The following is an 8,805-nucleotide window of genomic DNA, read 5'->3' as shown; positions in this document are numbered from 1 at the left end:
AGTGACGCTTTTTGCTCCTGCTTTTGTTTGAGCTGTTGTTGTATTTGCTTCGTGATTGCTTCCATACCAATATGTCTGATGTCTGAATGTTTATGCCTCTTGAGTACCTGAATGATTGCTTATATTTGTTTGCTTTTAATATTTCAAATGATGATATGAAAAATTTTATATCAATGTATGCTTTGGTGATATTTTCATATCACTGTATACTTTATCATTGTTTACTCCGGATGGTATTTTCATATCAATGTATGCTTTAGCAATGTATACTTTGGATGCGTTAGATATGAGGTTTCCCTCACGTTCTAATCCCAATAATGCCTTCTCCATAGGATTATTTATCTGCATCTGAATCAGAATCAATTGTATATGCATAAATATCTATGTCTGAATCTATATCTGAATCTTCTATAGGTTCATATCGTAGATCATATTTCATAAATTTGTTTCTTTTTCCCTTTTTGTCTTTTTTGGATATTCATAAGCTTTATATCCGTCTTCTTGACATATCCAACATTTACAATCTTTTTTATTTGATGTACAATATTTGTTTTAGATTGATATTTTTGTTTATATTGTTTTCTATTTCGAAAATATTTTCTTTCTCCTTGTTTATAATATTGTTGATATTTAGGTTTATAAGTTTGTTTTTTCCAAGTTTTCTTTTTATATTGTTGTTTTTTTATTATCCTTACAACCATATTGATTAACTTTATTAGAAAGGGTGTCACAATATAAATCAATTTTTGCATCTTGTGTTGTTTTTTGTTCTAGACATTTTTTCTACATCCATGCTTTTAATAAACTTATTCGTGCTCCTAAAGTATCTACAATTTTATTTTGTTGTAATGCTTCTTGGAAATCTTTTATTACACTTTGACTTACTAATGATGGTAATTTTTGGTAAAACATGTCTAATGCTATCTTTTTTCTAGTGAAATCTAGCTTATAATAATGTTCAGAATATTCACATATAAATGGGTCTAAATAGCACATGTTACAAATTCGTAAGTTTGTTAAATGTCATAATGATTCTAATTGAAAAACTTCTTGAGATGTTTTATCTTCTATTTGTTTTCCTATAAATTCTTGAATAAACCGATTTAATACATTTTAAAATGTTTCCATAACATCAGTAGTAGCTATCATCATTGTTTCAGTTTCATCAAGAAATGAGAGAAAACGATATACTCAATTCTTGAATTTTTGCTTCGGATTTTGATCACAATCAATAAAAAGAATATCTGAATTTGTTGGGAAAGTAAATAATTTGGGTATGTATTGTGGAGGTATTTTTTCCCATTTGTTTTGTTTATTTTTAACCATTCCTTGTCTATATAAAAACTTTTCTTCTAATGAAGGTGGTCCATAAATATATTGAGTTTGATAATCATCTTCAACATATGATTGTTTTCGTTTTAATCCAAAATTGTTTTGTGAATTTCTATATGGATTTGAATAAGGATTTTCGTCATCTGAAGAAAAATCATATATTACTTATACGTCATTATTATCTGAATTATTTTCTGTTTCTGTACTATTTTCTTGAATTTCGGATGGAATTTCTAATGTTGCAAATAATTTAGTTAATGTTTCTATTTTTTCTTGCAATGTTTCCATATTAATAAGTTGTGTGAATTTTTAGAAATGAAATCTTTAGTTTCTTTTTACTAACAAAATAGTTATTATCAGTGATTTTTCTATTTCTTGCGATATATTTAACAAATTAGTTGTGTTATTTTATCTTCAAGATTTTTTATTTGTTTTTGTTTCCAATTTATATTATTATTTATTATATGTATTCCTTCAATGTTAGATATATAATTGATTATAGATATATCAGAATCTAGCTTTAAGTTTAACAAAAAAAAATTGATTGTTTTAATGTTTCATGAAAAAAATTTATTCTTGTTTATTAATATTTAAACTTGAACAACTCATGATTATAACAAAATTATAGTTTAGTTTTTCTTTTAAAGTTACGACTAAAAGTTATAAATTTTAATAAGAGGGTTATGGTGGGGTTTAGTTAATACTCTTATATTTATAATGATGGTGATGAAACCAAACTTTTCATACGGAGAATTAAAAAGTTTTTGACAAATGTTTCTGACTTGTTGGTACATAATAGTAATTGTTTCTTTTAAGTCCTTTTAATGAAACAGTTTAAATTGTAGGTAGATTGGTTTTAATATTGAATTTATGATGATAAATGAATATTAATGAAGACTTGTGACAATGAATATTCATAGTAATATTTACGATGATACATGATGAATAGATGTTTATAAATGATACCAAAAATTTTATACAAACAGTTAAAAACTTTTTGAAACATGAAAAGTGAATTTTGCTTCTTGGTACATAGTTATAATTGCTTTAAAAGCCTTCTTATGACAAATGTTTAAATTGTTAGTGGATAGGATTGAGTTATGACAGATGAATATGAATATGTATTATCATATATTTAAAAAGATGAATATTTATTATCATATTTATGATGCTGCATATGCATATATTCATATGAACAAAAGATTGAATATACAAAATAATAATAAGAACGTTACTTAGCTCTGATACCAAAATTAAAAACATGACGGAATTAATAAAGATTAAAAGAAGATTATACCTGAATGATGCGTCAGATTATATTGATAATGGATTATGTTGAATAATTGGATAATTATATGGATAGTTTGGATAGGGGTCTGCTATTCAAAAATAAACAAACTATTTCAACAGAGGAAGAACTTTGAGATTAAACTCAAGTCTTAAACACTGAAATAACTCTTGTTTATTTCTTATGGGCAAAGGCCCTATATATAGGCTCGAAGGAGCCGGTTACAATTATTGTTGCAATCGTATGATTGCAATACGAAAAACATATATTTACATTTTAGACCCCTAGATTATGGAGGGTCTTACACTTTATGTTACATCCTACCGACACTAAATTATTTCATATACAAACAATAATTATACAACGACAAATAACAAATAATTACAATCTCGTGACTCTCCGGGAGCACACCTCCTCAGACATTCTTCTCTTTGGTCGATTTCTTCTCCAAAAAGGTGAAACCCTAGATTTATTTTGTTATCTATTTCATGTATATTTTTTTTCTGAAATGGTAATTTTCAGGTTTGTATACTGAATTTCATCTATGACAACAAAATTGAGGTGAATATTACTCAACTATCTCTATTATCAAATTTTAATGTAATTGGAACTTTAGAATGTTATGGGTTTCCGGCATGTTGTTTAGGTTCTTCAAGTCTTTAAACTTCAAGGCTTTTGGGGGACAATCTGTATGTAAGATAAAAGCTTGAAGGTTTGCAAACATAAGTTTATTACTCTCACAAATTTCCTTATTTTCAGAATAATGCAGTGCACACCATGTGTTTGATAAAAGTTCCCCTATGTAAACTATCTGTTTGGAAAGAGAGATTCTATTCTAAACTCTAGTTATTATGTCAAATGTTGTAAAAACAAGTCATTTTGGCCGTGTCATAGATTTGAACCTTTTATTAATGATGGAAATTAGAGCATTCACTATTCATATCATGGAGTTTACAGGTTTTTTTGGATATTGGCAAACGAAATATGTGTGAGGATAGCAAAATTAAAACCAAGATTCTGTTTTTTGGACTTCTCTTTGTTGCTTCAAATAACTACACCAAAGAATACTTGTAGAACTATCCATCTATCCAGGTATTCTAATTGATGAACTAATGTAAATGGTAAACAAGACTTCAAAACTACTTAATTTAATGAACCTTTGTATCTTTCATTTGATATGTTAATGATCATCTATTTGATACTGTACCTAACCTTATTGGCAATTTGTATTTAAAATTTGTAATGTGGTTTTTAATGTAATGTTTTTGGTTAGTAAAATGTATTTTTAGTTTAAAATTATGTTTTCTTTTAGTTTCAAATTATGATTTTTTAATAAGTCGGCTATTGTAGTGATTCAACAACATGATTATTAGAAGAAAATGTGTTTTAATTTTTGAGCTAGTTAAATGCAAGATATACACGCTTATTATAACAACCTACTTTCATTTTGTCTTACTTATAACGTTGTACTTTCAAAATTGTTCCTAATTATGGCATAATAAACAAATACTTGAAAGTACATTGCTATGTTTGTATTTTTTTGTGATCATTGATTATGGTGTTTTAAACAGGAACAATTAGCGGCATTTGATTCAAAACTCAAATCGAAGAACACGGGTCAGCCTTTATTGACTCGGCTTAACTCACCCGGTAAATTGCCAAGTAATACACAAAATAATTCTTAGTTTTATGTTTGTAAACACTTAGTTAAACATTTTTGGTTGATACTTTTAATGTGTATTATTAGATACATTTAATATAGTATTAGACAATGTTAGTAATATGTATTTGTATTTGACATTTTTTTAGGTTTATTAGTTTTATTGTAAGGTTATTTGTTTTCTAGTTGAATTTCAATATTACTATAAGTTTAATATAATGTTTTTTCTTTAGGGAAAACTACAATAAAGTCCCTACATATTGGTCTCATAATCGATTTAGTCCCTATATATTTTTTTTATTCAATTAAGTCCCAAATATCGGTAATCGTATTCAATTTAATCCTTTGACCCGGTCAACAGGTCATCCAACTTTCAAAAATTACATTTTTGGCCCAGATTTCAAAATTTATTACAAATTTGATCCAAAATTTACACTTTTGGCCCGGATTTTAATTTTTTTTTACAAAATTGGTCCAAACTTTACCTTTTTTGCCCAAATTTTAGAATTTTATTATGAATTCATCCTAATTTTAGTTTTTTTGCAACTTTTTTTTTCAAAAAATTGTTTCTAATATGTTTTTTCTTTATAAAATCATATTTATACCAAAAAAAAATGTATTTTCACATAAAAATCTTATATTTTCTATATAAAACTTTTTTTAAAAAGTTTTTTGTATATGAAATATCTAGTTATAAAAATATGTATTTATTTAGTATATAAATATATATAAATTTGTTTTTATAAAAAAATGTATACACACCTATCACCTTATATATATATATATATATATATATATATATATATATATATATATATATATATATATATATATATATATATATGCACACAAATAGGTGTGTATCTATATTTTTTTTATTAAATCGTGTTTGTATATGAAATATTTAGTTATAAAAAAACTTTCTTCAAAAAGTTTTTTGTATATGAAATATTTAGTTATAAAAATAAGTATTTATTAAGTATATAAATATATAGAAATCCGTTTTTATGAAAAAAAATGTATACAAACACCTATTTTATCTATTTTTTTTATAAAATCGTTTTTGTTTATATTTTTTTTTATAAAAACATGTTTGAATATTTTTTTTATATAATGCGTGTTTGTATACATTTTATAAAATGTATACAAACACGATTTTATAAAATATATACAAACACGTATTATATAAAAACTTATTTAAACACGTTTTTATAAAATGTATACGAACACGTATTATATAAAAAATTATTCAAACACGTTTTTATAAAAAAAATATAAATAAACACGATTTTATAAAAAAAATATAGATACACACCTATTTGTGTGCATATATATATATATATATATATATATATATATATATATATATATATATATATATATATATATATATATAAGGTGATAGGTGTGTATACATTTTTTTATAGAAACAAATTTATATATATTTATATACTAAATAAATACATATTTTTATAACTAGATATTTCATATACAAAAAACTTTTTAAAAAAAGTTTTATATAGAAAATATAAGATTTTTATGTGAAAATATATTTTTTTGGTATAAATATGATTTTATAAAGAAAAAACATATTAGAAACAATTTTTTGAAAAAAAAAAAAGTTGCAAAAAAACTAAAATTAGGATGAATTCATAATAAAATTCTAAAATTTGGGCAAAAAAGGTAAAGTTTGGACCAAATTTGTAAAAAAAAATTAAAATCCGGGCCAAAAGTGTAAATTTTGGACCAAATTTGTAATAAATTTTGAAATCTGGGCCAAAAATGTAATTTTTGAAAGTTGGATGACCTGTTGACCGGGTCAAAGGATTAAATTGAATACGATTACCGGTATTTGGGACTTAATTGAATAAAAAAAATATATAGGGACTAAATCGATTATGAGGCCAATATGTAGGGACTTTATTGTAGTTTTCCCTTTTCTTTAATATTTTGGACAGAAAAAACTGAATTTTTAATAATTTTTTGCTGTTTTTTTTTAAAAAATAAAAAGTAATTACCTACGGAAAATCCGTAGGTAATATGAGCCGTAGGAAATCCGTAGGTGATAAAGTCAATGTTAGTTAAAGTGGGCTCCGTCAGTAATCCGTAGCAAATCTGTAGCTATGTATTTCAGTAGCTATTCCGTAGGAAACTAGTCAACTTTAGTCAAACTCAACTCTCGTCAGTAATCCATAGGCATTCTGTAGCAATTCGTTTCTGTAGCTAATCTGTATGTATGATACCTACGGAATTGGCCGTAGCTATACCGTAGCTAGTCCGTATGTACAAATTTCTCACGAGCATTTATGCTATAGAACATTTTCCGTAGCAAATCCGTAGGTATTACCTTATACCTACGGATTGTGCCGTAGCTATTGCCCTAGTTTTCTAGTAGTGCTTGTTTATGTCTTGTCGTGTCAATTTTTGTCATCCCTAATGATATGATATTTTTCATTCTTCATCTTACAAATATAGCATGCAGTATTTTCATAATACAAATAAATTTCACTTGTCATAAATTTTTAAAATATAATTTTCTAATAAGAAAAAATAAAACTAAAATGCTACATTTAAGTAAAATTTTCAAAGTGTAATATCTTAATAGAATAATCTTGAATTAAAAATAAAAATAGAATATTATAATATATTTGCATTTAGCACTTAATTACAAGTTCAAGTAACGGGATGAAATCGATATATGAGTTCATCAACAATTTTTATATTTTTTTACTTGGCATCTAAACTTTAATTATAATTTCACTCATTTTTTGTTACAGTTACAATTTGGTGATATAACATTACTGACTTAAAAAATCTTCAACGCCAAACTTGCCGAACACAACTTGCAACACTTTAATATTTTAAGAGTTAGTTGCAAACTCACTATGTAGACTACTTATATATACGAGGTTAGAGACCCTCTATCTCGTGTGCCATTATTTAATACAATATCATCTTTTGCAATTTCAAAAATTAAAACAAAAGATAACGATGTTGGGTGTTAAGACCCTAGTGATAATTTTATTTTTACAGGCAATGTTGGTGTCGATGGTGACTGAAGCAGCATCTGCAAGTAAGGTAAAGCGTGTTAAGCCTCCAAAGCCTGTGAAACCTGTACAAGAGCTTTTAACGTGCAAGAGTCGCAAAAGCAGGTGTTTCATGAAGCGCATCAAGTGCCCAGTAGAATGCCCCAAGGTTAAACCAAAGAACCCCAAAGACAAAGCATGTTTTCTTGATTGTTATTCACCCAAATGCGAGGCCGTGTGTAAATGTAAGTAAAAAAAAACCTTCCTCTTCATACATGCATGGAAATAAAGTTTTAACTAATTAATCATTTGTGTGGATGTGTGATAGCACGTAAACCAAACTGCAATGGACCTGGAGCTGCATGCTACGACCCACGATTCATAGGTGGTGATGGAATTGTATTCTATTTTCATGGAAAAAGCAACGAGCATTTTAGTTTGATATCTGATTCCGATCTCCAAATCAACGCACGTTTTATTGGACTTAGACCTGAAGGTAGAACCCGTGACTATACATGGATCCAAGCATTAGGATTCAAGTTTGGCCATCACAATTTCACTCTTGAAGCGACAAGGACCCAAAAATGGGATGATGATGTTGATCACCTAAAGTTATCATATGATGGGAAGGAATTGTTCATTCCAGAAGGCCATTCCTCCGAGTGGAATTCCACAGAAGGCGACATACAAGTTGAAAGGACTGCAACAACCAATAGTATAACGGTGAACATACTAGATCTTGCTGAAATATCTGTCAATGTAATTCCAGTATCAGAAGAAGATAGCAAGATCCATAATTATCAGATTCCAGCAAATGATAGCTTTGCTCACTTGGAAGTACAATTCCGATTCTTTGGTTTATCATCTAAAGTTGAAGGGATTCTTGGTAGAACTTATCGTCCTGATTTTGAGAATCCAGCAAAACAAGGAGTGGCAATGCCTGTGGTGGGTGGTGATGATAAGTACAAGACTAGTTCGCTCCTTGCGGCTGATTGTGCCCTCTGCGTGTTCTCTCCTAATGAAACCAAGGATGAACATGGCTCGCCAATGATGGATTTTGGCATGCTTGACTGCACGGGTGGAGGAAATGGAATTACATGTAAGAAATAAGTTTCTCATATAGTTTTTATTATACGCATGTAACGATTGATTTGTGTTTTCACATTTTTAACTATTTTTTTCTTACTTTTGTACTTGGCGAAGGTGCCAATAAATAAATTTAATTCCTTTTTTATATGTTTTAATTGATTGACGCAAGAAAATATAATAAATAAATTAATCATTATCGTTTTTTTACTGGTGTACTTAGTTTAGGTTTCTCAAATGTTGGTGCTAAATGAACTCCATAGATGGGATGTGTCAGTGTGTGGGATTCACACTGTGCGAGTAAAATGAAGTTTATTATATACAATTCAAGCAAATAAAACAAGAGAATTAGTGGAAATTATTTCTTTAGTTATTCAATATATACAATTCAACTTACATGGTCTAATGTAATT

The 8,805-nt window shown here is 27.3% G+C and overlaps 1 protein-coding gene and 1 long non-coding RNA gene across 2 annotated transcripts; both read left to right on the top strand.

Annotated features, from left to right (window-relative positions):
* Window positions 1-3,016: 3,016 nt before the first annotated feature.
* LOC145038602 (uncharacterized) lies at window positions 3,017-3,521 on the top strand. Its single transcript, XR_013679455.1, has 3 exons — window positions 3,017-3,075; window positions 3,143-3,181; window positions 3,267-3,521. It is a non-coding gene; the product is annotated as an uncharacterized LOC145038602 (long non-coding RNA).
* A 3,703-nt stretch (window positions 3,522-7,224) lies between these two features.
* On the top strand, window positions 7,225-8,554 carry LOC145038601 (uncharacterized). Its single transcript, XM_078986911.1, has 2 exons — window positions 7,225-7,551; window positions 7,635-8,554. The coding sequence occupies exons 1-2, from the start codon at window positions 7,272-7,274 to the stop codon at window positions 8,414-8,416; spliced, it is 1,062 nt and encodes a 353-aa protein (XP_078843037.1). The 5' UTR covers window positions 7,225-7,271; the 3' UTR covers window positions 8,417-8,554.
* Window positions 8,555-8,805: the final 251 nt, after the last annotated feature.

The sequence above is a fragment of the Lactuca saligna genome, chromosome 4 (genome assembly GCF_052625555.1).
Source record: "Lactuca saligna cultivar CGN05327 chromosome 4, ASM5262555v1, whole genome shotgun sequence".
In the NCBI taxonomy this organism is placed as follows: domain Eukaryota; kingdom Viridiplantae; phylum Streptophyta; class Magnoliopsida; order Asterales; family Asteraceae; genus Lactuca; species Lactuca saligna.
The sequence above is the reverse complement of the archived record's forward strand: the minus strand, read 5'-3'. Positions and strand labels throughout refer to the sequence as shown.

Bases quoted from the DNA above. Each gene is read 5' to 3' on its own strand.
- LOC145038601 (XM_078986911.1), top strand. From the start codon at position 7,272: ATGTTGGGTGTTAAGACCCTAGTGATAATTTTATTTTTACAGGCAATG. The intron at 7,552-7,634 runs GTAAGTAAAAAA...GATGTGTGATAG, and splicing joins ATGCGAGGCCGTGTGTAAAT to CACGTAAACCAAACTGCAAT.